General features: G+C 56.5%; 9 protein-coding genes across 9 annotated transcripts; 5 read left to right on the top strand and 4 right to left on the bottom strand.

Moving 5' to 3' along the window:
• Positions 1-41: 41 nt before the first annotated feature.
• Positions 42-1,248, top strand: SCHCODRAFT_02506338 (MAGE-domain-containing protein; the record flags this gene model as incomplete). Its single annotated transcript, XM_050343174.1, has 5 exons — positions 42-89; positions 142-235; positions 286-468; positions 523-795; positions 830-1,248. The coding sequence occupies 5 exons, from the start codon at positions 42-44 to the stop codon at positions 1,246-1,248; spliced, it is 1,017 nt and encodes a 338-aa protein (XP_050199775.1).
• A 245-nt stretch (positions 1,249-1,493) lies between these two features.
• On the bottom strand, positions 1,494-3,475 carry SCHCODRAFT_02669046 (PLC-like phosphodiesterase; the record flags this gene model as incomplete). Its single annotated transcript, XM_050346604.1, has 6 exons — positions 1,494-1,662; positions 1,719-1,911; positions 2,025-2,756; positions 2,810-3,123; positions 3,199-3,281; positions 3,335-3,475. The coding sequence occupies 6 exons, from the start codon at positions 3,473-3,475 to the stop codon at positions 1,494-1,496; spliced, it is 1,632 nt and encodes a 543-aa protein (XP_050199774.1).
• Positions 3,476-4,635: 1,160 nt separating this feature from the next.
• On the top strand, positions 4,636-7,651 carry SCHCODRAFT_02327903 (cytochrome P450). Its single transcript, XM_050342381.1, has 13 exons — positions 4,636-5,253; positions 5,312-5,342; positions 5,395-5,465; positions 5,539-5,658; positions 5,921-6,034; positions 6,084-6,304; positions 6,367-6,417; positions 6,468-6,598; positions 6,656-6,767; positions 6,828-6,877; positions 6,930-7,061; positions 7,109-7,185; positions 7,237-7,651. The coding sequence occupies exons 1-13, from the start codon at positions 4,749-4,751 to the stop codon at positions 7,284-7,286; spliced, it is 1,665 nt and encodes a 554-aa protein (XP_050199773.1). The 5' UTR covers positions 4,636-4,748; the 3' UTR covers positions 7,287-7,651.
• On the bottom strand, positions 7,508-9,662 carry SCHCODRAFT_01038712 (uncharacterized protein). Its single transcript, XM_050340902.1, has 4 exons — positions 9,376-9,662; positions 9,158-9,323; positions 8,766-9,108; positions 7,508-8,743 (listed from the first exon to the last, which is right to left on the bottom strand). Exons 1-4 carry the CDS (start codon positions 9,632-9,634, stop codon positions 7,721-7,723), a joined length of 1,791 nt encoding a protein of 596 aa, XP_050199772.1. The 5' UTR covers positions 9,635-9,662; the 3' UTR covers positions 7,508-7,720.
• A 499-nt stretch (positions 9,663-10,161) lies between these two features.
• On the top strand, positions 10,162-12,322 carry SCHCODRAFT_02629948 (uncharacterized protein). Its single transcript, XM_003030780.2, has 12 exons — positions 10,162-10,398; positions 10,449-10,661; positions 10,716-10,767; positions 10,851-10,904; positions 10,969-11,212; positions 11,262-11,291; positions 11,341-11,364; positions 11,419-11,580; positions 11,691-11,857; positions 11,920-11,941; positions 11,995-12,120; positions 12,168-12,322. Exons 1-12 carry the CDS (start codon positions 10,334-10,336, stop codon positions 12,239-12,241), a joined length of 1,233 nt encoding a protein of 410 aa, XP_003030826.2. The 5' UTR covers positions 10,162-10,333; the 3' UTR covers positions 12,242-12,322.
• A 4-nt stretch (positions 12,323-12,326) lies between these two features.
• SCHCODRAFT_02749679 (uncharacterized protein) lies at positions 12,327-15,608 on the bottom strand. Its single transcript, XM_050347229.1, has 6 exons — positions 15,313-15,608; positions 14,943-15,261; positions 14,093-14,890; positions 13,842-14,044; positions 13,088-13,788; positions 12,327-13,038 (listed from the first exon to the last, which is right to left on the bottom strand). Exons 1-6 carry the CDS (start codon positions 15,551-15,553, stop codon positions 12,541-12,543), a joined length of 2,760 nt encoding a protein of 919 aa, XP_050199771.1. The 5' UTR covers positions 15,554-15,608; the 3' UTR covers positions 12,327-12,540.
• A 221-nt stretch (positions 15,609-15,829) lies between these two features.
• Positions 15,830-19,310, bottom strand: SCHCODRAFT_02629943 (uncharacterized protein; the record flags this gene model as incomplete). The annotated part of the gene is made up of 6 exons (XM_050345558.1): positions 15,830-16,774; positions 16,827-17,518; positions 17,567-17,772; positions 17,825-18,634; positions 18,682-19,015; positions 19,068-19,310. Coding segments are annotated over 6 exons (2,780 nt in total), but the record flags the coding sequence as incomplete, so codon positions are not given.
• A 147-nt stretch (positions 19,311-19,457) lies between these two features.
• SCHCODRAFT_01312695 (uncharacterized protein) lies at positions 19,458-23,459 on the top strand. The gene is made up of 6 exons (XM_003030781.2): positions 19,458-19,751; positions 19,812-20,169; positions 20,221-21,177; positions 21,228-21,442; positions 21,494-22,359; positions 22,416-23,459. The coding sequence occupies exons 1-6, from the start codon at positions 19,502-19,504 to the stop codon at positions 23,373-23,375; spliced, it is 3,606 nt and encodes a 1,201-aa protein (XP_003030827.2). The 5' UTR covers positions 19,458-19,501; the 3' UTR covers positions 23,376-23,459.
• Positions 23,460-23,930: 471 nt separating this feature from the next.
• On the top strand, positions 23,931-24,377 carry SCHCODRAFT_02702461 (uncharacterized protein; the record flags this gene model as incomplete). Its single annotated transcript, XM_050346958.1, has 1 exon — positions 23,931-24,377. The coding sequence occupies one exon, from the start codon at positions 23,931-23,933 to the stop codon at positions 24,375-24,377; it is 447 nt and encodes a 148-aa protein (XP_050199769.1).
• Between the last annotated feature and the right edge of the window lie 148 nt (positions 24,378-24,525).

Genomic DNA, 24,525 nt, shown 5'->3' with positions numbered 1-24,525 from the left:
CGCGTCGCGCATCGCGAGATGAAGACGAGGATGAAGATGCTATGGAAGTCGACGGCATGGACGATGCGGAGGAGGCGGGGGGACTTGATGTACGACATCACACCCATTGTTGACTCCCCCTTTGCTGAAATCTCTCTACAGGACCTGACTCTGAAGGCCAACGCGCTCGTCCGACTCGCTCTGTTTTCAGAGAGTAAGAGGACGGCTCTCCGGAGGGAAGAAATCGCAAAGAAAGGTGCGTTCTGCCATCCATTCTCAACTCTCGAGGCCTGAAGTGAATCCCAGTGCTCGGCGGCAGCGCACGACAATTCGGAGCTGTGCTCGCGATCGCGCAGAAGACCCTAAGGGACACCTTCGGGATGGAACTCGTCGAACTTCCCTCACGCGCAGCACTCGATAAGGAAGCAAACGGAGACAAAGATGCTGAGCTCGAGGACGCGCAGAAAGCAACAGGAGTGAAGAAGAGGGGTACGCTTGTCCCCTCCTCCCCGTCCAATCACCATCACTGACATGTCGCAACAGCCACTGCCGCGGGTTCGAAGACCTACATCCTTCGGTCAACCCTCGACCCCCTCATTATTGAGTACGCCGCGCTGTCCGACTCACAGATCATCGAACAAGAGGCTGCTGAGATGCCTTCGGACGATGAGGAAGACGATGCTGCGGCGAAGCGGTATGGGAGCATCATCTCCTGGTCTCAGTGCGACCAACTCGGCGCCATTGGTATCGCCTACGTAATCCTTGCCCTCATCCTCGGCAGCGGGCGCGTCATGAACGACAGCAAGTCTTTCTCTTGTCATTCCTGACTTATCCTGACCGCCCTGCCCAGTCGACCTCCGCGCCTCCCTCCGGCGCCTCAACCTCGACGAAGACGTCCAGATGTCTGGCCTCGCTACGCACGAAAAAGTCCCCATCGACACCTTCCTTGGCCACCTCGCCCGCCAGGGCTACATTGAGCGCACCGCCGTCGGCGAGCCCAGCAAGAAGGGCAAGGGCGCGAAGCGCGGCCGCCCGACGCAGGGCGCGGACGACGAGGGCGCGCAGTACGAGTGGCGGTGGGGCGCGCGGGCGCTGTGTGAGGTGGGGGAAAGGAAGGTGGCGCAGTTTGTTGGCGAGTTCATGGCGGGTGGGGATGGCGAGGAGGAGGAGGAGAGCGAGGCGGCGCAGGCGGAGATGGAGGCGAGGAGGGATAGAATTATGAAGGGGATTGAGCGGGCGGCGGGTGGGGCGTTAATGGATGTGAAGTAGAGGTGCAGTGGGAGGAAAGAGAACGACGGGGGGTGACTTGGTTTCTTGATGCGCGGCTTTTTTGTATGCTGGACTTGCTGTTGTGCCGCTGCTGTACTGATGTATATTTCCGACTAGCTCGTACATACTTACTATACATCTTGTATATTCGATAACTTATCCAGAGATGTATATAGACTGTGCGCCCATGTGGCGTCTTGTAACCCTGCTTCGCCTTGTCCCGCCGCAGCGTAGGATGCGGAAGCTCATTCAGCGTCCGATATCACAAACCGCACCAGCAACGTCGCGCCAGAAAACTTCCCAGCCAAGTTCATCAGCCGAACAAGTCGCCAACCCGGCTGGATATATTCCAGCCGAGCGCAGAACACGACAAGCTTGTCGTCCCGGCCAAATTCGTCTTCCTGTATCCGTAGCCTGCGCAGCAAAGGTATCAGTGCTTCGCTGCGGGTCTCATAGAAGATTTTACACACCGAATGAATGCCAGCTCATCATCTTCGAATTCCCACTCGAACTTCTCGTTCCAGACGACGTCGGAGCCCTGGTCGGGCGTGTCGGTCACCTCGATGGACTTGCTCTTCCACGACTGATCCTTCTCCGAGTGGAACAGGTCCGCGCGGACGTAGGTGTGGAAGCTCTTGCCTTTCCTATCGTCCGGCGGGGGTACTGTAACCATAAAGTGTAAGTAAGCGCAAACAATTGGCCACGCATCACGCGCAAGCTTGACCAAACATGTCACAGCGCCAACAAGCCAAACAAACAAAGATGGAAGCACTCACGGGCACTGACGCCATAGATCTCTGCGCTCAACTTCTTCCTCCCGCCCCTACGCCTCCCATGATGATGCAGTAGATTCTTGAACTTATGCATCAGGCCCTCCTCCCCCTCCACCACCCGCAGCTTCTCCGGCTTCGCGACCCAGCCAGGTGTACCGACAAACATCGCCTCGTTCACCTGCATCGGCGTGTCGTAGGTCTGCCAGTTGAGGGAGACGACTTGGGATCCGGCGCGCCAGAAGGTGAGTGGATTGGGGTTGCTGGACCCGATGCGCGTGCCGCGGGGAAAGATGCGGCGGAGGTGGCGAAGGCCGTGGGCGATGAGGGGCGTGAGAGACGCGGGGAGGAGGGAAGACAGCCCGGACTCGGAGATGTTGATGAGGATGTGTTTAGGGGTGGTGAGTTCTGGGGTGATGGTGTCAGGCTCGTGCATGAAAGGGAAGAGATGTTTTTGATGCCCACCTTGCATGAGCCAGCCCTTCCTAGGCTTCATGCTGCGCGCATAGAAGCCGAGCTCGGCCAGAGGCTCAGAGATGCGCGCGTGCTGGAGGGCCTTGCGTTGCTGGGCCTCGGCACTGTCGTCTTCATCGGATGACGAGCTGGAGGACGACGAGCTGGAGTCGCTGTCGTCGTCTTGGGTTTTTGGTGGGTAGTATTCCACCATCAGGACGATCCTCCCCTTGAGGTCCTTCGGGCGAACCTCGTCGTCGTCGACGTGCTCTAGCTTGCGTTGGACTGGGTGATGGAGTTGTTGAGGGTGTTTATTGGCTCGGATGGGATTATCTTACCTAGCTTATCGCCCCAAATCCGCTTCATCGTCTCCACCAGCTCGTTCTGGTGGTCGAGCGGTACGTGGCACTCCAAGCTCACAAGCACGGGCCAGTCGTTCTCCCTGACATGGTCCCCGATAACCTCGCAGACGCTATGGAACGCGACGCCCTTGCTCAGCGTGTAGCCATGGTTTACGACCAGCCCCTTCTCGTTGCTCCACCAGACATCGATCTCGACGCAGCGGCCACCGCGCTCGAGGACGTGGGCGTAGCACGCCGCAGAGGACCGCCCGACGAGCTGGCGAGATAGGAGGTAGGTATTGTGCGAGGATCTGGGTTGGGATCAGTGATGGGTTAAAATCAGTAAGAAGCAGAAGCGGATGAGGGTAAAGCGGACCAGTACTGACGATATGAAGTAGTGGGTAAGAGGGAGATCGTCGGGCACGTCGGGTGCCGTGATTAAGGGGCGCGCTAGCACTTCGTCGATCGACTGCGGGTCACTTTATCAGGCGCGTTGAAGGGAGGTTGAAGAGAGCGACTGACCTCTCCGATGGATTCAAGGTAGACTCTGACAGCTTCGCTGAGGCGATGGAATTCGTCCGCGGGAGGCTGGAGATTGTAGCGCGTATCCACGCGGTAGAAGCCAGATATCTGGCCTTCCCAATCTCTATCTTGGGTTTCCATACCTTTGCAACTACTTCTGGTAGATGAACCAGCTGCTAGAAGACGACAGAAGTCTCCGACTGGGTCAAAAGTAGCGTGGCCAACGGTAGCGGATTAACCGGTATGAACCGCAACCGTACTGCACATTTGCGCGGTTTCAAATGAACGGTTATAGATCTCTCACGGTTTGCGGTTCCACCGCAGTTTACCGCGGTTGCCACATGCCCTCCACGTGCTCCCCATTTGGCAGCGCTTGTCGGCTGTTTCTTCTCTTTTAGGTGCGTGCATCAGTCTGAAAGGTACAAAAAAAATATCATGCTGCCTACAGTATTCAGGAGGCATGAGAACCGACCGAGTCTCCTATCAAGTTCCCCCTATCAAGTGCAACCACCATGTTCTCTGAGTCCAGGACAACTATTCCAAGTCAAGCTCTTCTGAGTGGTAGACTGATTTAGGCTATCTGAGTACTTTTGTGACGCTCTGCTGATACTTTGCGGCGTGATCCAAGCGTATAACGTTCTTCGCGCTCGAACCGCAAGTCACGTGAAGCTCGCGTGCCATTATCACACCATATAGTGGAGGACATTCCTTCGGGAGTTTTGAAGCCGCAAATATTACAGAAGAAAGAAAACGTGCTTTTGTGCACATAAGATGCGTCAGGGTTGTTGCGTAGTGACGATGCGAGTAGATCGTGGGCGCTTGTGGACGCGGCATTCGCGGTAGGCGAAGACCGAATTTACCGTGATTCTACCAGTTTCTTACCTACGCACCGTTGCATCCCTTAGTTGGGAGTCAAATCAAAGTCGAACTGGGAGCGTAGCAGTCACTGTCTGCGCGCCGTGCAGTCACGTGGATAATTGATTCTATCATACACGTTTCCGTGAAACTGTTTGTTCGTGATTGACAGGTCATTCAGCGAGAATTGCAAATGCTGTCGAGGACTTAGCTGCAAGCGCTTTCATCTCGGCCCGCTGTCTTCTGACTGCCGAGCGTCTGGAGCTCCCTGTATATCGGGCTGAAGTCCTTGTAAATTCTTGTAAGTCTTTGGTTTGAAAGGTAGACCCACTCACTGATACCGTGACCAGAAGCGACCAGAAGGGACGCCCACAAACTATGCGCTGACCTTGATAGTGTGCGAAGAGCTCGTGAGAATTGAAGATCCACATTCCCTTGACACTACCCTCGTTCCCTGTTATCGATCTCGGCTTGCTCGTTCTACTCACCGGACCTGGGCCATATAACTACGCCACGACTCGCAGGATCTACAGCAGGCAGCTGCAGCTGCATCTTGGCCATGTCTCTCGTCAGCGTCTTCCTCTCGCGCATGATACCTCTCGAGAAATGGATCTCTACTCTCTCACTAGGAAGACGACACGCTGCTTATTTACTATGCGCCGTCGTAGGCTGCCCCATCGTCTATCGTGTCCTCTTCTATCCTCGCTTCTTCTCCCCGTTGCGACACGTGCCCGGTCCGCCTCTGGGCGAACCTATCATCGGCGCCTGCGCCCCCATCTTTGCGAGGGACGCCAGGAGCCCTGCCGCGCGGGACTGGGTCAAGAAGTACGGGCCCGTCGTCCGCAACGTCGGCCCCATTGGCATCGAGCGCCTCTACCTCGTCAGCCCGGAACACCTGCACCAGGTCCTCGTCAGGGAATGGACCGACTACGAGCGTCCGGAATATCTGCAGCAAATCCTCGGGCTGGTGGCGGGGCACGGGCTCTTAACGACTACCGGGAAGGAGCACCGCGACATGCGGAAGGCCATGAATCCGGCGTTCTCTTTGGTGGGCTTGGCGGGCCGTAGGTTTTCTTTGTGCTATGAGTGTGCTCTGCTCGCTAAACGCGCCGATCTGGACAGAGCTGTGCCTGTACTACGAGCATATCGAGACGTGAGTCGGGTGTCAAGGTGAACGTGGCCCTACCCTGACGGTCTCCTGGCAGTCTGGTTCGCATCTTTGACGACTTCATCGGCGATGCCGAGGGTGGGACTGTTCTCCCGACTTACGAGTGGTGTACGTGTGTTGCTTCATATCTCGGTCTTCATGACTTGGGGTATGATTTATTGAACCAACCGACGCCTCGCAGTGAGCAAGGTCACCCTCGACATCATTGCCGAGACGGCCTTTGGGTACAAGACAGAGTCCCTGCGCAACCCGGACAACGAGCTCGCGACGGCCTTTGGGAACATGATGGATCTGCAGAATGGTGAGTGGCATGCTTCGAGTGCTTCAGTGGCACGCTTTCAGTTGCTTGATTTCCGTCCTGCCATCCTCCACTTGTTTGCTTGCCTGTTGATCACGCTTGCTTGTCAATCTTTGCACTTGCTTGCTCGTCAATCATGTCGCCTGCTCGTCAATCGTGTCACTTGCTTATTACCCATGGCGCCTGCTTGTATGTCACTTGCTTCCGCTTGCTTGTCATCGTCATGTACGCCGTTTGCCGACGCTGAGCCCGACCGCAACCACAGGGCCCAATCTATTCAGGGTTGTCACTTTCATGTCCATACCCGGCGCGGCGAGATTTGTGGCGTCCGACTGGGCGTACGAGCATCGGCGGTGGTTTTCAAGAATTCCTTTTCTGGGTGAGCGACGGTATACTCAGACTTCTGGTTTGAAGCTCAGGCCTTGCAGGACCTGCAGAGACGCTCATCGAGTCGACGTACAAGATACGCCGAATCGCGGAAGAGATTCTGCAGGAGCGCATGCGCGAGGCTGCTGCGGTCGTTGCGTCCGACTCGGAAAAGGCAGCGAGGCGGGATCTTATGAGCATTCTTGTGCGCGCGCGACAAGCAGATCTGGAGAAGGACGACACACTCTATGCGATGAGCGACCAGGCGATGGTGGATCAGGTTGTGAGCATCATGGTATTAATTGTGGATGCGTCGGGGCGACGTGGTTGACTTCTGGGTTTTAGCTCACCTTCCTCGGCGCTGGGCATGAGACGACGGCCTCTGGGCTGGCTTGGGTATAGTCATCGTTGATGTTAGAGCAGCTGAACCTCACCGATGTTTGCAGACCCTCTGGCTTCTCGCGACCGACCAGGAATCCCAGCAGAAGCTACGCGACGAGGTCACGCCTATTCTGACCGCGAACCCACGACCGGATTACAAGACGCTCAAAGACTTGCAATGGTTGGATTGCGTGGTGTAAGAGGCCTCTCCTATTTTGAATGCATTCCAATCGGCTGAGAGCGAATATGCTAGCATGGAAAGCCTTCGCGTGCTCCCTCCGGTCCCGCTCACCGTCCGCAAGGCGTACAAGACGGGTTTGATTGGTGATTTTTTGGTACCGAAGGGCACGTTTTTGCATATACCCGTGCGCTGCATTCCTTGCCTGTGTATGAATCAAAGGAAGATCTGACGAGGGCGATCATAGATTCGCGTCATCAACACCTGGACGGATATATGGGGGCCAGATGCGGAGGAGTAGGTCGAGTCTGACGAGCTTCATTATTTTCTCTGACACGCGATTATGCAGGTTCCGCCCCTCCCGCTGGCTCGACTCGCCGAAGTCGTATAACCCGACGTTCTCGTTGATGTCCTTCATCGCGGGGCCGCACGGCTGCATCGGGAAGACGATGGCGCTCCTGGAGATGAAGGCGGTGTTGGCGTGCGCTTTCTCTCCCCGCTGTCAAGCACGACCCTGACGCCCAATAGACACCTCATCGCCGCCTTCCATTTCGAGCCGGCGTACGAGGGGCAGAAGATCAGCCCTGCTGCAGCGATTACGATGAGTGGGTGGTTCGTGTACAGCGTCCTTGAACACTTGCTCATCGACCCCTCAGAGCCCACCGACGGTATGCCCCTTCGCATCAAGCGGGTGCGCCGGAATTGAGAAGATACCTGGTTTCTTTCCCTCGGTTGACGCGTTCCGACTGAGCTCGCTCTATCTGGATTCTTTACGCAACGGACACTTGGCCGTACATACTGACGGAATACTGGCAAGCTATATTTATTCACAGTACATACCTTTTACGACCTGGCCACGATCTTCCAAACGAGGCGCACAGTCAATCCACACTCATCTGCCACATTTAATGAATGACACGCCGCGAGGAGGGGACGCAGGTGCCAGCAGATAGCACGCAGCAATTGTGTCCATTGCGTCCATTGTGGCCATCGCCACGTCGTAAGGTGGAATCCAATGAGTAGAACTACAACAAACAATCCAGACAAGTAGATCAGTAAGTACGAATAAGATAGCACGTCATCAATTGTCGTTAGCGTAAGTAGTCGTCAAAAAGGGTCGTTTGAAAGATCGTGATAGGGTCATGACCGTGCTTGATCGCGCACGTCCTTCCAGAAGCCATCCCAGTGGTCCTTCTGGGGTGTTACGAGCCCCTGCTGTGGTGTTACGAGCCCCTGCTGTGGCGATACGAGCCCCTGCTGAGGCGTTACGAGCCCCTGCTGTGGCGTTACGAGTTCTCGCTGAGGTGCTCCTGGTCCCAGCGCCGCCGGCGAGAACTTCCCAGCGTCATCCGAAACTCTGGGCATCCCGTCGGGCGCGAAAGCGACCTTCTGCGCTTGTTGGATGCGGTCGATGGCTTTGATGAGGGATGGGGTTGCGGGCACGGCGCCTAGTGGCGACGTGAGCGTCGCGCTGGAATGACCGCCTGAACTCGATGTATGCCCCGCGGCGCTGGATGTACGCCCACCCCCGCTCGACGCACGTCTCCACTCCTCGCTGCCGCCGTGAGCTGTCATCGTCACATCTTCCTCATAGTCAGAGTAGACCGGCGAGTCCGTGCCGAGCTTGTTCCTGATCCTCACCCGCGCCGCCGCCGCGTCGAGCTCGCGGTCGTCGACGAGCGTCGCCGCGGTGTGCGCGGAGCTGAACGAGGGCCGCGACTGCAGCCACGGGCGCGCGGGCGGCGGCGGGGTATCCAGCACATCGCCCTCCTCGTCGGAGTCCGAGATGTCCTTCCCGAAGGGCCTGAACTTGACCGCCTCGCGCGGCTTGCGGCCGAAGCCGCGCAGCTTGGGCTGCGAACGGGGCTTCTTAAGGCATTCGGGGCTGAGGCGGAATTGCGACTGCTGGGGCTGGGGCGGGAGTGTATGGTGTTGAGAGAGAAGTGCGTGCTTCGACAGCTTCGTTGGCGACGTCGGTGTCGAGAGAGCGGAGTACTTCGTATCCTGGAAGCCCTCATCCGGGAAGATGACCTCTTTCTCGCCCGGAGTCCGCCTACCATGCAACATGCGGTCCCATGCCGACTGCAGAGGCTGGAACGTCCCCGCGCGACCGGCCTGGTTAGGCAGGTTTGCGGCGTAACTGGCGAGATAGCCGTCCCATTTCTCATCCGGGCATTCGCCGAACTTGCGCTTGAGCAGGAAGTCCGAGGCCCATGCCCAAGCAGAGGAGGATGCCGAAGGCGGCGCTGAGCCCCTGCTCCTTGCTCGTGCCCCAGTCGATGTTGTCGTGCTCCGCGAGGCGCTGCCATACGTTCGCCCACGCGGGGATGCCGGCTAGGATCGCGATGGACATGACGACGCCAAATGCGCCGGTCGAGGCGGTTGCAAAGCGCATGGCGGGGCGTTGTGAGCGCTCGAAGGGGAGGAGAGTGAGGATGGTGCTAAGGGGAACGAGGATGGCGGTGAGGACGACGCGGGTGAGGAGGTTGGGATGGATGATGACGGAGATGCCGAGAGCGAAGGTGGCGCTAGAGAGGGGGATTAGGCTACAGTGTGCGAGAGGAAAGGAACACATACCCGCCAGTGATGCCTGCGAATACGAGGGCACAGTATTTCCATCGTCCGCCCAAGAGTGTTGTTACGACGCTGGGCAAGAGCCATACGGCAATGAAGGACTTTGAAGAGAGTGGGGAGGCACTTGTAAGGGAAGGGATACAGACAGCAAGGAAAGTCGCGAATTGCACTGATAAGATGCCCGTCAGTTCCTCAGCCATCGCGTATGTCGGCGATCGTACCTCCGAACGAGTACCCGATTGCGAGCCCCCCAGCGCCCCCCTCTAGCGCAAACGTTATCCTCCTCTTCAGAGCATCCAGAGAACCGGGTATCGCCTTATAACTGGGATGGGGGAACGAGCGCGTGCGATCAAGCGTAAGGAAAGTGCCCGCGAAAGTGAGCAAGATAGATAGGAAGAGAAGGGGAAGGGCATAAGCCAGAGCGAACGCGGACGACGGAGACGACCCCAGAAGGGAGACAAGGGTGAGCGTCGTTGTCATCGTCGCCTGCGTCGACCGCCTATATGACGGGGGAGGACAAGTGCTGCTTCGCCGTGACGGTCACGGCGAATGGCGCCACCATCACCGTTTCGCCTCCTCGTCCAGCACAACTCCTGCACGCCGCCGCCGCCGCCGCCGCCCGCGCGGCGCTCTCTCAGCGCCGCGTTGCCATGGCTGATATCACGATGTACTCAAGACTCGAGCTAGCGCTCATGTTCCTCGGACAATGGACTGACGATCGACACAAGCTTTGCATCTTAGGCGCTATACGGCAATCGTTATATCACCGAATACGCGAATCTTGGATCAGCCAAGGGTTACCTGTAAAGCCTACTCCCTGGTAACATATTGCTGCCCGACAAATCTTCTTCAAGGTCGCTTCTCCATGGTGGAAATCTCACTGCGCTATCCCGTGTACTTCCACTGCTTATTCCAAACATGGTCAAGCGCGAAAAACGCCGCCCCGGAAGGCGTCGCATTGGCGGCGTGGTATGGTATTCATCTGTGCCATTCTGTTCTTCACCTCGCGGTGCAGGCTTGGACAGTCTTGGGCGATCCATGCATCCCTCGGTTTCATATTGGAAAGACGCCGTCGAGATAATGCGGTCTCTGGGTGCGCACAGGTATATAAGGTGACATGCTAACGTACCCAAAGCGCCAACGAGTCGCCCTGTATCGACTGCGACCATCTTGCTCATCATGTTGACGAATAAAATCTCCTGTTATGATGAGGACGCGCTCCCGTCCTTCACTCCGATGCCTTGGTAAGCGGAACCTTGCGCAACTCTTCATCTCATCTTACCTTATGAACCAGGTCTCTGCAAGAAATACGTGCCAGCATTCCTCCTCGCCTTTTCCACCGCAGCACGGCCCTCAGCCTCTACTTCCTCATTCGTGACCTTCTTATGGCCGCCTGCGCCTGGAAGGCCGCCGCCTTCATCGACCCTCTCCTCCGCCATACCGTCACGACAAACGCGCTGATGCCCCTCGGCGCCATGTGCGCACGATGGGCCTGCTGGGGCGTCTAGTAAGCCTCCCGCCCGCCCTGATCGTCGAAAAGCCTACTCACCTACCCTGACAGCTGGTGGTTTCAGGGCCTCATCTTCACTGGTATCTGGGTCATTGGGCACGAGGTACGTCTTAAGCCTATCTTCATCTTCCCGCTATCGGCATGCCTTCCCTTCGCGAAGCTGACAAGCGCCCCTCAAACCACCAGTGCGGCCACGGCGCGTTCTCGGACTACAAGCTGTTGAACGACGTGGTAGGCTTCGTGCGTGCCTCGGTTGTTGGTGCTCGTACGGGCGCGTTGGCTGACTATGCATTCGCTCGTGCAGATCACCCATACGCTGCTCTGGACGCCGTACTTCTCGTGGAAGATCTCGCACCATCGGCATCACAGCAATCACGCGTCGATGGAGCGCGACGAGGTGTACGTACCCAAGACGCGCGCTGATCTGGGTCTGCCGCCCGCGAATGAAGCACGCCTCATCGACTATGATGAGATCCTGGGAGATACACCTTTGTACACACTCTTCATGCTCGTTCGCCAGCAGCTGGTGGCTTTCCCGGCATATCTGCGTAGGTCATCCCGCATCCATGCGTACGGACGACGCTGATGTGCTCGTAGTCTTCAACGTATCAGGCCAAAAGACCTACCGTGCGTTGTCGCTCCCGGTTTTGTCGACTTCTAGCTGACATTGTTGCAGCTGAGGGGACGAACCACTTCGATCGTCAGTCAATCTCGGGGCTGATCATCGGGCGCGCTTCTGACCTCGTTCATCTAGCTAAATCCATCCTGTTTACGCCCGAACAGCGCCACGCCGTCCTCCTCAGCAATGCCGGAATCGGGGCAATGATCATCGCCGTCATCTCCGCCAGCCACGTCTACTCGCTCGCAGCAGTCGTGAAGTACTACGGCATCCCTTGGCTGTTGGTGACGCACTGGTGTTAGTCCCATTCATCCCGCTTTGTCTATGCCACCCACCTTCATGCTCGCCGCTCTACACTCCCGCCCATCATCTATTGAGTCTGACGCGCTTGCTGACGCCTCGCATAGTCATCATGATCACATACCTGCACCACACCACGCCGGAGCTGCCGCACTATCGCGGGAAGAAGTGGAACTTCCAGCGCGGCGCCGCCGCCACCGTCGATCGTCCGTTCTTGGGATGGCAGGGCCGCTTCTTCCTCCACGACGTCGCGCACTTCCACGTCGTCCATCATGTACGTTCGATTCCATGCGCCGCAGCCTGTCGCCCGCTGACGTGCTCTTTCGCCTGCGTCAGTTCTTCCCCAAGATGCCTTTCTGTAAGTCGCTGACTATCGGTGTTGGTGCGCCGACGCTGACCGAGATCATGTAGACCACGGCGAGGAGGCAACGAAGTATTTGCGAGGGTTCATCGGGGAGCACTACGCATACTCGGAGAAGCCGATCTTCGAAGCGCTTTGGGATAGCTATAACCGATGCCAGTTCGTGGAAGATGAAGGTGGATCCATTCCCTGCCGTCTATTGCAGTCGCTCATGCATAACCAGGGTCGGTTCTTTTCTACCGTGACCGTCAGGGCCGAGCAGCGCGCCGACCAGTCCGTGTACAGGGGAATACATAGTGGGATCGCGCGATAACACTAGATCAATAGAGTAGCAAAGCATTCGAAGAGCAGAAAGCGAATAAGAAATTTCACACCGTCTGGTGAAGTACGAAGGAAAGAATTTTGAAGCGGATACACTCGGTCGAGGGTATTCATCGCAGGAAGATTGAAGTATCCATGAGTTGCAAACGACAAGTGCGACAGGCAGATCAGCCAGAAACGCGAAGAAAGAACGCAAGAGTATGAGGTAGCCTGAACGCACGTATAGCGACGGGAGAAAAAGTCTTTTCGAATGTCGACAATGTGTGGGCCAGTCTTCAACGCCTTCGGTGAGGACTTCCAGGCGCCGATGCCCGCGTGCTCGGCAAGGGCAACGCTGGCGCTTGAGACGCGCTCCCTGTGTGAGTACGCCGATTCGTAGTCGCAGCTCGAGCCTGCGCTCGCGGCGCGGCTGCCTCCTCCATACCCCTGGTCATCGATCGCGTCCGCGGTCGCTTCGAGATGTCCGTCGGTACTGCCGCCGCCGCACGGGTCCTCTTCCGCGTGCGCGTCGCTGGCGCGGGTGGCGGCACGGTCATGACGTCCTGGAGGCGTCGCAGGAGGTCTTTCATATCGATTTTCTGCGCGTACTCGCGCAAGTATGTCGTGCGAATGGCGGCGATGGGCTGAGAAATGCCATCCCGCTTGATATCGTTGATGTCCATCTCGTGCGGGTAGGTCGCGACGACGCGAAGCAGTGGCGGGTCCCCTGCCTCCTCGACCTGGCGGGCCAGGGCGGGAAGCCGCAGACCGCTCGCCGAGCGCGTCCTGCCGAGCTGTGTACGTTGAGCCTCGCGATTTCTGGAGAGAAGAGAACAAGCGTACCTTGAAGAGTTTCTGAGGGGCCAATTGCGCCAACTTGGCCTGGATAGCCTTCGCAGGAGCATCGACGTGTTCGTTCTTGAACAGCGCCGCGAGAGCAACATGAAAGCACCGCCCGTCTTCGAGCCTCAGCACGAACAATAGGTCGGCGTTGCTGAAACCCGATGACAGGCAGAAGGGCGTGCTTGCTTCGCGGCTGAGCCATTGCGTCGAATCAGTCGCCCAGTACTCCCCGCGATGCATCGTCGACAAGGTGGATTGACACATAATCGCACGCGGATGCCTGGCCGGGCCAACGTTCACGAGGCGCACCAGGCGCACCTTCTGCGTTGCCCACGGCGGCTCGATTCCCGGAAAGTCGAATAGCTCGCTCAACCGATGCGCGCGCCCCGAGAGAGCATGCATCAGAATGACGACGCACTCGAGATGGAAGGTGCTATGTATGGGTGCCTCGCGGAGTAAGCCCAAAAGCTCGTCGGGCTGGAAACCTTGCTCATCGTCTGGGTCCGCGAACAAGAGGTCCATCAGGCGCAAGAGCACGCGTGGTTCGTGGACGAGTGCCTCTTTGCCCGCAGAGTCCACAAAACGCGCGACTCCGTGTTCGACTAGCGGAAGCGCGCAGGCGTCTGTAAACCGGACCTGATCTTCGCCGGTGAGGACGACTTTGAAAATGGCGGATCTTGCCGCCAGGCTGATTTGCCAGTCTATAATCGAATGAGTCAGTGTCCCACCCATGAGAAGATGCCGCGGACATTACCTCCGGGAAGTAGACCATGACTTGCATCTCTAAAAAAGCGGACTACATCACGACTTGTGCCTTTCAGAGTGCGCAGCTTCGCCTTGGATACGTGCGGAGGGTCTATACACATGACCGTCGTGATGAATGAATCGAGTAGTACAAGAGGTTTGTCGAAATTTGACATATACAGACAAATGATATAGGACGCCGTGAATCCGTAACTTGCAGCATAGTCAGCCGCAGCCGACGCCACAAGGAAAACCACGTACCGACCACGGAGCCACCGCCACAAGCGCTCTATGAGCTCCTTTCCGGTTTCGGATTGGGCCAAAGTCGGAGGTAGATATCGTTCAATGTAGTTGCGCTGAGCGTCTGGACTGCAGAGAGCTTTGGTGCGTGTGTAAACGGAGTAGCGAGGTTGACGCGAGTTTTTGAAAGGCTCAAGCGTAATGTTTGAGCCCGAGAGTATGAGTACCATTCCCTCGTATCTGTCTGAGGAACGCGCGAGCTCCCGCAACAGCGTCGAGTCTGGACCGAAGGCACCGCGGAACATATCGTCGGCACACTCGCACTTGTCCATAACGCAGAACAGTGGAGTGGCTGACCGGCCAAGACGGGCTTTGATGTCCAGGAGAAGATCGGCCGTCATATCGATGATATAGTTGGTTATGAAGTTGGATAGCACGGTCGTGACGCGGTCGAAGAGATCCTTAGGGTCCAAGCTGAGCATCCGGGCCTGCAGGAGCAGCCACCGGGAAGGGCCTTCCGTAGATGTTTTGTCCTCTAAGACATCCAAGAACGCTCTGAAAACAATCATCCGACTGAGGAGAACACGCGAGAAGAGACTCTGCACTATGCTGCGATTCTGGGCCACCTGGATTTCCGTCCACGGCCCGTAGCGTTGGAGCATGCTTGTAAACATTGTGTCCATTCTGAGGAATGCGGGTAAATCGTGAGAACCAACACGATCTCGGTCGAGCGCGCAAGGAATGTAAAAGCCCCATCGCTTGCAGAGACCTTCGAAGATGAGGCGAGTCTTCCCGGTACCAAATGCGTTGTGGAATAGACTGAAAAGTTCAAATTAGGGGAAGAAGTAAGCCCGCGAGCGCTGGGACGTACACGTTTTCTCCAGAGAATATATTGCGCAAGTTGTCGGCCGTGTCTGGATCAAGGTCTTTCCCTAAATCATGGAGCAGAAGGGAAGGTCTTTCGGACGTGGCAATCGGGAGTTTCAGTGAGCTGATGAAGTCAAAATGGCGAGAAGCACGGTGAGAGGGTGGCGGTTTCCACGGCTCAGACGGTTGGGGTGCATTCGCAAAGGCGGATAGAAAGGTACGATGGCGTTCAAGTAGTTCCTTCAGCACAATTTCGGCGCCTTCTTCCTGTTGGCCGAGGGGCCGACGTGTGCGTAATTCGACATCTCGGAAGGCCAGCACGTCTAGAGGGCGTCAGCATACGCGCAGCGTCACTATCACTATGTGGCACACACCACAATCCCATAAGATATGACCGTCTCCGTCAGTGACAGCCCTTTCAATGAGCGCGTATAGTCCGGACTGCCTTGTCAGTAACGCGGCGCAAGCAGCCTCCGACACGTAGTCGGGGTCTAGTGGTTGGGACCGCTCGCGGAAAAAGATGTGCAGAATCGAGGAGAGGAGCGCAGGGGCAGTCTTGGGATTGAACCTCTCCCTCGCACCCATCAAGATGTCTTCGATGTCTGAGGGAAACATTGTGGCGCTGAGGTACGAGGACAAAGAGTGGGTGGCGGGTCTGAGCGGCGTCGCCCAAACAACCTGCCCTCAAGTACTTTGTGGCCGGCCTGCCGAACCTATTGTTCAGTACTCCAACAGATGCGATCCGCCACTCGCCTTCTCTGCAGACTATATCATCGTCCCCGGCGCATCACGGATTTTGGGTACCGCTTGATGAGCTGCGGGAACGAGCGGACGGCAGGTCATACCCAAGGAAGAAAACGGTATAAGCAAGAGCGAGCACACACTCCGGGGGGTTTCAGCAGGCATCCAGTGGTGAGCGGTCCCGCATCGTTGTCAACATCAACGCCAGTTATGGCAAAAGGGGATAGGTGAGTACGGAGCCCCAACAGTCACAGCGTATAGTTGGATTGCGGCGTCAGGGCCCCCGAATTGACCAGTGCATCCAGCGCGTATGCATGCACCATCTGCTTCCGTAGGTTCCAGATAAACAAAGCAATGCAGCATTCGAAAAGCAGTAGAAAGCGAATAATCAGAGTTCGTCCACGAACACGAAGATGCCGGAGGTGATAGCCTGGGGTATACACAGTAATCAGGTCCATACGGCGGAAAGGTAAAAGCAATGGCTAGAAGGCGAAGACGAACGTGCGAAGGGAATAGATAGGAAAGCAGATATGCAAGAACAGGCGATTGAGCGCCGACGATACAACATGAACACACAACGATGACCTTTCGAGTAGAGAATCAATAGCGCTTGGAAGTCCTTCTCCGCTTCGGTGGCGCCGCCTGCGCTCGAGAAGGCACCGCTTGCCTTTTGGGCGGCTTCGGGGTCTTAGGCGCTGTAACTGGCACCAGTCGGACGCTCCTGCGGACGTCCTGCGCGCCCGACAGCCTCTTCGTCACGGAGCGAGTGTGGTAGCGCTGCGCCTCTGCGTCGTCGTCCGCGGCGGGCGTATCTGGCTGCTTGCGCTTAGCACTGTCGACTTTCCGAGGCGCGGTCATGACGCTCGTGAGCCGTCGCTCGATGTCCTCAACAGTGAACGAGCCGGCGTAGTCGCGGAGGACGGACGTGTTGACGGTGGCAATGGGCTGCTTGGCGCGACCGCGCTTCAGGTCGTTGATGTCTATATCGAATGGGAAGGTCGCGATGAGGCGCAGCACGGGTGGGTTGCCAGCTTCCTTGACTGGGTTGGGTAGGTCGCCGAAGCGCAAGCCATTCGACGCTTGGGACTGGGCGGTCTGAAAGGGCCGATCAATAAGGCGGTTGGATGGGACGATGCAAGGAACGTACCCGAAAGATCTGATTTGGTGTCATTCGCGAAAGCCGCGCCTGAATGCCGGCTAGTGGGGGATCGACACGCGCGCTCTTGAACACGGTGGTGAGTACGACGTAGAGCGACCGGCCATCGGAGAGACGCATGACGAAGATGAGCTCGGCGTTGCTGAAGTCAGATGAGAGACAGAACGGCGCGCTGGTCTCGTGCTGAAGCCACGCCGACGAGTCTGTAGCCCATGCGTCGTCGCGCTTCATCGCGGAGAACGAGTTGGAGAAGACGGCGGTGTACAGCTTCCCGTTCTTCTGTTTGACGCGCACGAGCTCCGCCGTCTGCGTTGCCCAATCGGGGCCTCCGCCTGGGAAGGTGAAAAGATCGCACAGCCGGTATTGGTTCTCCTTCAGCGCTTGCACGAACACGGGGATGAACGCAAGGTGATATGTGCTATATGATGGCGGGCTCTCGAAAATGGATGCAAGTTCGTCCGGATAAAAGCCGTTGACAATGCCGGGCTCGCGGAAAACCGGCTCTACCAACGGCAGCACCACACATGGCTCGCAGATAGCCGCCTCCGTCCCAAAAGGGTCGATGAATATAGACAGCTCTTGCGCGACCAAGTGGTAACAAAGCTCCGTCAATCTGATAGTGTCTTCGCCTTGGAGCATAATCTTGAAGAGCGTGTACTGGGCTGCGAAGAATAACTGTCTATCTGAGTAAGAGTTAGTAAGAAGGCTTGAAAAGATCTTTGCGTACTCGCCTTCCATCACTATCAGGGAGCGAAAAGGCTCCTGTAGAAACACCGCGTCGGAAGCGAACTCGGGAAGTTGCTCGTCAAGCTCCGACATCGTGGCGCGTGGAAGGGTGACGGTTGCAAAGTACGAGATATATCTTTTAAGAAGAACAAGGGGCTGCTCGAAGCGCGAGATCAGAAGAGCGGCAACAAAGCCTTCCGTGAAGTGGTAACTGGCGATTCAGTTCGATGAGTAACAACCAGTGTCGTGACGTTCATGCTCACCGTCCGCGCAGCCATTGCCACATTTGATGCAAGAGGCCTCGTACTGCAGTCGAGTTTGCGAGATGCGCGAGATGTGGAGGTAGATAGCGCGTCACGTAGGCGCGCTGACTCTCGGGTGTATCGAAAGCACCAGTGTCTGTACAGATACGATATTCTCGATCCCCCTCGCGACGGAATGGGTCCACCCAGATGTTCGTGCCCGCCAGAATTAGTGTAATTCCTTCGCAGTCTTCCCATGCGCGCGCTATCTCGCGTAGCGCGGAACTCTCCGGACCGAAGGCGCCCGGAAAAGCCTTGTTTGCGCGCTCTGCATCGTCGAGCACACAGAAAAGGTTCGTGCGTGGACCATCGCATCTGGCCTTGACGTCGAGGAGGATGTCATCGAGCATGCGCTTGACATAGGTTTCGGGAACTTCGTCGACCATTGTAGTGACCTGTTCGAATAGATCTACAGGGCCGTGTTTGCTGGTCAGCGCCTGGAAGAGTAGCCACCGACGGCGAGATTCGAGAGCCGAGGTGTCCTCAAGCTCGTCCAAAAAGGCCTTAAAGAGGATAAGGCGAGATAGTAGGAGGCGTAAGACGGTGCTTCGCGTGACCCATGAGTTCTTATCGAACGTCGACTTCGTCCAGGGTGGATAGGGTTGGAATTTACGCTTTGGAGACATGTTGTTGGTGAGGCACTCGTGCATGTCCTGCGACCCTATGTAGGTCGATATGTTATACACGGAGGGAATGTAGAAGCCCCAATGCTGCGTAAGACCTTCGAAGATCAGCCGAGTTTTCCCTGAGCCGGACGCATTGATGAACAAGCTACGATCTAGTCAAATTACAAGAACAGCGTTTCATGGTCGACTTACGTATGGTGTTGTGGACAGAATATGTTGTTGATACGCTGACGCAAGCTTTCCGAGCGTTCCGAGAGGCCAAGATCGTGTAACAGTAGACAAGGGCGCTCAGCGCTCGTATCAGGGATGTTAAGTGCTGATATAAAGTCGTCCTCTGAAGATGAAGAGCCAGGAGGGGTGGGTGGCGAGGGGTTCCACGGCTTGGTTGGACAAGGCGATCTTGCAAATGTTGCTATGGTCCCGCGATGTCGGTGAAGGAAGTCGGCCAATTCTCTTTCGAGTTTCTGCTCCGACGGGTAATAAGGGCGGCGAGTTCGTAGGTCATTGTCACGAAACGCAAGTGCGTCTGCGGAGGGACTTTCAGTCAAAGACCTCTCGGGGATCTCTGAGTTACGCACCACACTCCCATAAATCAGAGTACTGCTGTGTGGCCACCGCATTCTCAAGCAGGTCGTACAGCTCAGGCCGCTCAGACAGCAGGGCAGCGCACGCTGCGTTCGAAATGTAGTCGGGATCCGCCGGTCGTGATCGTTCACGAAGAAAGACGTGGAGAATAGCTGATAGAATGGACGGCGCAGTGTCGGGTTGTAGGGTCTCGGTTGCGTCGTGTAATATCTGCTGAACGTCGGATAGTGGCATTCAGTGCTATGCGCAGGAACAACCCGCTGATGCTTGGGATCAGGATTGTGAAGTCCCTGAGCCTGCCCTCAAGTACGGCCGGACCGTTCATCGGACCGCTGCAATTGTACCTGGGCCTGTATAAACTGGGAACAATGCCAGACAGATAGCTCTGTTCTCGTACTTCCACCTTCCCATCCAACACACATTTGCCATGGCGCCGCTCACAGATCAAGAGATATACAAGAAAGTGACGAAGAATCCGCAAGGGGACAGGCCCGACGCAGACTATTATGGCGATGTGCTATACCATGTCTATGTCTCTCAGGTGCTGAATGCTAAAGACGAGAAACTCGTGAAGGGGCCACAACATTTTCGCGAGTTGCTGTTTCAGGATCCCACCCAACTGGATGTGGTCGTGGCGGCTCATGCACGACAAGATTACACTGATATACGGGATGACGGTGCGCACTTGGTCACCGATCCACCTCTTGATCCATCAGATACTAACAATCGTCTTGTAGTGCTACATCTGTCGAGGAGGATCATCGCGCCCAACGTATCCGATACGCCGATTCACATCACACCTTCGCAGCCGCCGTTACCTTCCAAAGCAGAAGCCTTCAACAATGCGATCAAAGCCTTCCTTGACACCATACGAGAGTCGATCGAGAAGCTTGCAAGGGGGGAAGTTGGTTCACCTGACTGGCACCCTCCCGAGTGCACACCCTCGACGTACGTGCCATTTCTGGAGGACCTGCACCTCCCCTGCACGACCGAGCATCCCCACTCGCCCAGTCTGTTGCTGCACCAGCTTGGCGACTTGACCGAACAAACTGAGGCTCGCGAATGCTTGAACATGATATTTCGCAAGCAGGTGACGTACGTGTATCGATCCCATCTTGATTGATATTGGCCTCACGCGGTCACTAGCTACTTGTGCAACGTCGCAGGCGCTGGAAAGACCCGCCTTCTCTTGGAGGGCCTTACTTTGCATTGGGGATTCTTCTTCACCCTGCATAAGACCTCCTGGGGCGTGGGTTCCAATGACTGGACGCACGCTTTGAGTTTTATCGAGCACGAGTCAGACTTCAGCGTGACCATTCCCCCTCCGCGAGGTAGCGCGGACAAGGACGATACATATCGAAATCGGCTACACTCCAATCAAGCTATTGTACGACGGCGCGTTCTTGCAGTCCTTCTGGCTCGCCTCCTTGTCTTCAGGCTCTTCGTCGATCATCTGCCGCCGAACTTGACGTCGAAGGAGGAATCAACGTATCGCAAGCGCTGGGTGTCTCTACAGGTTGACCCCGGCTTGCTTCCTTCTCACTATAAGCGCGACATCTTCTACGAGCTCACTGATCTCATTCTCGAACACATTCCGGATGCGAGTAGTACAGCGACACTTCTCCACCCACGTGTCAAAGAAGCTATCGCAGCCGTACTGCCCGTCAGGCCGGGCCAGCCTGCTACTGGCCCCATGGGGGATCGAGATTTCTACTTCATTGTGGACGAAGCTCAGTACGCTGCCCATGATCTCAAGGATGCATTCCGTGCTGGCACGAAGTCGAATACGAGTGGGAACACCCAGTCAGAGCCGGAGCATCGTCCCCTTCTCCGTCAGATCCTCCATGCACTCCTAGATGATTGTCGCAGTCGCCCAGTGCATGCTATACCGACGGGCACCAGCATTTCGCAGGCCGATTTCCTCAACGCTATCAAAAGTGCGTTCGGCCAGGCGCTGCCCCAGAAGACTGCGCGTTATACCGGTGGAATCCATACCCAGCAGGATGTCCAGGCGTTCGCGGGGCGCGTCCTGCCACCCAGCTATCTGTCGACTACATCCGGGCAGCGACTAGTGGAGCGGATGTTCAAGTGGCTCCCGGGAAGGTGATCTCATACATTTTCATCCTGATATTCTCTGCTGACCAGCTTTGTAGGTTTCGACTTATGGCGCGATTTCTCACATACGTCCTTCAGAACGGACTGAGATCACCACATCAGCTGTTGAACAGCTTCGTATTCGCATACACCGCTGGCTATGAACCTACTGATGGTGCGGATATGACGGAGATGGAAGAAGAAAAAATCCCACTGGCGCTTGTCAAGCAAGGTGGAGACGAGCAGATTGACTTCGACAGCATAGATCATGATGGTGCGCATACATGTCTTGCTCGTCGCAGCAGATTTCTAACCTTCAATACAGAAAGCATCAGGAAAACAGTCAGCAACACTGTTCGACCTCTCGTCTTCAATTACATCATGAAATCTATCAAGAAGACGATTGTCAGCGAGGCTTATTCCCCGCTGCTAGTTCAGCTGGGGTTTGCGCACTATGACACACCGGACGACTCGTCCGTCAAACTTGGAGGACCTCAAGAAGCAACGATCGACGAGCCCGTGATCATCCTGCGCTTGGCGACGTGGCTGAACGGCAAGGCCGATTATTCCGCGTATCATTACTACGCTAAACACCTCAAGCTCAACGAGGCAGATGGTTCCAACAACGGATGGGAGAACTACATGGCGCATTGCCTCATACGGCTGTTCTCCGAGAACCCGTCTGTCCCCCTTCGCGATATCTTCGACCCTTTACGCACCGCTGCACGCAACAAGTTCCCCGGGCTCATGAACCAGACAGCGCAGATCGTGCGCGTGTACCGCTCGGGTAAAACTGTCCGCCCATACTGCATGTGGGGCGATGTACGCGACAACTATGCTCCTCACGTAACCCACGCTCAACATGAGAGCATTCACCCTCGCGTTCCCGACCTCTGTCTTGGCGACACTCCTCATACGGAAGGCAAAGACTCTCCCGATGAAGCTGCACTCAAGAAGAAATATGAGCAGACGATCTCGTGGCTGAAAAGCAACTCGACGGCGATCTTCTTTCCTGATACGAACTTCGGTCCCGACCTCATGTTCGTCCTTCGTTTGCAGGACGGCACGTTTTGCTGGCTGGCTGTGCAGTGTAAATTGGTCACACCGACGACGACGATGTGTAAGGTGCCGCCGGAGGCCGTACAGTCTGCTCTACACTCGGTCACGCCGCAGAACTTCTTTCTTTCGAAGGTAAGTTGCTGGGTACGATCTCGCCTACACCCATTTCTCTGACCAGGAAATTCTAGAACAGGAAAGTGCCCGTAGAGTACGAACGACAGAGGAATAAGGACGCGCTCGACGCCCTCAAAGAGTTGCCTCATCGCACGTCCCTTGCGGGGGAGTTCAGCTGCATACGCGCTGTCGCTCTCTTTCCTGGCAAGGTCAAATTGGAAAAGAAAGCCCGCCAGGATCGGGACAGTCATCCGCTCGTCGCAGTGAACTTTGCACGCCTGAAGCATGCTGTGTCTGGCCTCGAACCGCGCCTGGTACTAGAAGAACATGAACAAGCGAAGTTCAAGGAAGCCCGCGCCAATGTGGACATTGCCACGGCCGCGAAGCAGAAGGAGGGGCAGAAGGAGAAAACGGAGAGCAAGTTTGCTGCGATGGCGGTGCAGCAGGCAGTAGGGAAGGTGCTCGGGAAGCCCAGCAGTCCTGTACACCGCCCTCGGTCTCGAAACAATCTGGCCCTCTCCGATGCTGGCCCTCCCGGACCCTTACATCGGCTCTACCGCGCGCACGACGACTTCGAACCATCTTGGTCCGCCCATGCACCCTTGCGCCCCCATTTCGACCCGAGCGCGTTGCCTGCTCTTGATGAGTTGGTGCCGGACGACGCCACCGTGGCCTCAGGTCCTCCACCGACCGAGAGCGAGTACACGTCGGGCTCGCACGCTAGTACATCGTATCCGCCCTCCACCGTCTTCTCGCACGGTCAGTATGCCAGCGGCGCGGCCTCCGCTCCCAACCTGTCCTCGGACGGCAGCGGAGGGGCAGCTCTGACGCGGGATCACCTAGAGCAGTTGCAGCAATCCATGAATAGCGACAGCGCGCTGCACACGACGAGGTCGGCCATGCTTCCGCCGCCACCACCGACTCGCCAACGCTCGAGTGCGTCGTCGTCGACGAAACGATCGGCCGCGGCCTCGGACGACGCGGACACCGTATCCTCGCTCAGTACCGTGACGAAGAAGCGGAGGCATCGCTGAATCCGCTACGTGTGTGAGTAGATCCAGCTCGCACATGGTCCGCTCGTCGTCTTGCACGCGGCAGCTCCTGCGACCTCTGGTCATGATCACGACTCGGACTCTCGCGATGCGCATTGTACTTACGACGATGGCCCGCCCTCTTTCCTTCCCCTTCTTTTCCGAGCCTTATGACTTTCTTCATCATCATCATCTTTCTTATGGACTCGCCACGGTGCCCGGTCTGCGACTGGCATCTATCTCTGTTGTCGTCTTGTTTTCGGTTTTTATCCTTCATATCGATATCGTCGCTTTCTGTTTGGATTACTCGTCTGATACCCATGTGCTTTCTCATATACTGTGCAAATCCTTCTGCTCTTATTATGTAGTCTTCTCGACACGTACCTATACCCAGATCGAAGGTTGTGAATCGAGCGTACTAGCAGTTGATACTGCATAGGCGCGCCAGCTTACGAACATTGTTTCAGCTGATACCACGCACCTACTTCTTTGTCTTTGCAGTTTTACTGAAAAGCCATCCCCATGTAGCCCCCAAAACCGAATATTATGATTGCAAGGATGGAAGGTTTACTTTCGGGTGGTCAACTACATCAACCGCTGCACAGCGATTATGAGCCACCTGCTCGGGCGACTGCTGCTGGCCGAAGAGATGCGACGCGTCTGCCGGAGACCTCCTTCGTCGACGGACAAGATCGCGCTGTCTGCGCAAAGGTTGCGCTGCACGTCGCAGGCGCAGGAGACGGCGGTCTGCTGGCGGTTGACTTGTCGTTATATTGGCAGCCGATATATGGGTTTGAGACGCCGAGCGCGCTCGCAAAGACGCAGGCGGTGGCCTTGAAGCCCGAGATCGAGTCGTGGGCTAGCTTGTCGGTGGGCAGGAAGAAGGTCTCGCGGATCTTGACGGAGGGGCCCTTGTGGTCGATGGACGCCTGCGCGAGCCTGCCCAGTCACTTCTCGTGGATGGCGAACTCGACCCCGACATCGAATAACCTGTTGAGGATCTGATTGGGCCTGTTGAAGTCCTCGCCGAGCTTATCGAAGCACTTGTCGAGTGCCGAGCTCAATTCCGACCTTGAAAGGCTTCCCGAGGCTCTCGCCTAGCTCGTTGAGGGTCTTGATGCGCTCGACGTTGTTTTGATGAGCTCGTGGAAGG

Source organism: Schizophyllum commune, assembly GCF_000143185.2.
Source record: "Schizophyllum commune H4-8 unplaced genomic scaffold SCHCOscaffold_7, whole genome shotgun sequence".
Classification (NCBI taxonomy): domain Eukaryota; kingdom Fungi; phylum Basidiomycota; class Agaricomycetes; order Agaricales; family Schizophyllaceae; genus Schizophyllum; species Schizophyllum commune.
The sequence above is the reverse complement of the archived record's forward strand: the minus strand, read 5'-3'. Positions and strand labels throughout refer to the sequence as shown.

Excerpts from the sequence above, each read along its gene's own strand:
- SCHCODRAFT_02327903 (XM_050342381.1), top strand. The coding sequence starts at position 4,749 with ATGTCTCTCGTCAGCGTCTTCCTCTCGCGCATGATACCTCTCGAGAAA. Across the intron at positions 5,659-5,920 it reads CATGATGGATCTGCAGAATG|GGCCCAATCTATTCAGGGTT; the intron begins GTGAGTGGCATG and ends CCGCAACCACAG. Across the intron at positions 6,768-6,827 it reads GCACGTTTTTGCATATACCC|ATTCGCGTCATCAACACCTG; the intron begins GTGCGCTGCATT and ends GGGCGATCATAG.
- SCHCODRAFT_01038712 (XM_050340902.1), bottom strand. The coding sequence starts at position 9,634 with ATGACAACGACGCTCACCCTTGTCTCCCTTCTGGGGTCGTCTCCGTCG. Across the intron at positions 9,324-9,375 it reads AATCGGGTACTCGTTCGGAG|TGCAATTCGCGACTTTCCTT; the intron begins GTACGATCGCCG and ends GCATCTTATCAG. Across the intron at positions 9,109-9,157 it reads TTCGCAGGCATCACTGGCGG|CGCCACCTTCGCTCTCGGCA; the intron begins GTATGTGTTCCT and ends CCCCCTCTCTAG.
- SCHCODRAFT_02629948 (XM_003030780.2), top strand. The coding sequence starts at position 10,334 with ATGTTGACGAATAAAATCTCCTGTTATGATGAGGACGCGCTCCCGTCC. Across the intron at positions 10,905-10,968 it reads TGAACGACGTGGTAGGCTTC|ATCACCCATACGCTGCTCTG; the intron begins GTGCGTGCCTCG and ends TCGCTCGTGCAG. Across the intron at positions 11,365-11,418 it reads GGGGACGAACCACTTCGATC|CTAAATCCATCCTGTTTACG; the intron begins GTCAGTCAATCT and ends TCGTTCATCTAG.
- SCHCODRAFT_02749679 (XM_050347229.1), bottom strand. The coding sequence starts at position 15,553 with ATGTTTCCCTCAGACATCGAAGACATCTTGATGGGTGCGAGGGAGAGG. Across the intron at positions 14,891-14,942 it reads ATATTCTCTGGAGAAAACGT|TCTATTCCACAACGCATTTG; the intron begins GTACGTCCCAGC and ends TGAACTTTTCAG. Across the intron at positions 13,789-13,841 it reads TCATGGTCTACTTCCCGGAG|ACTGGCAAATCAGCCTGGCG; the intron begins GTAATGTCCGCG and ends ATTCGATTATAG.
- SCHCODRAFT_01312695 (XM_003030781.2), top strand. The coding sequence starts at position 19,502 with ATGGCGCCGCTCACAGATCAAGAGATATACAAGAAAGTGACGAAGAAT. Across the intron at positions 21,178-21,227 it reads TTCAAGTGGCTCCCGGGAAG|GTTTCGACTTATGGCGCGAT; the intron begins GTGATCTCATAC and ends CCAGCTTTGTAG. Across the intron at positions 21,443-21,493 it reads CGACAGCATAGATCATGATG|AAAGCATCAGGAAAACAGTC; the intron begins GTGCGCATACAT and ends CCTTCAATACAG.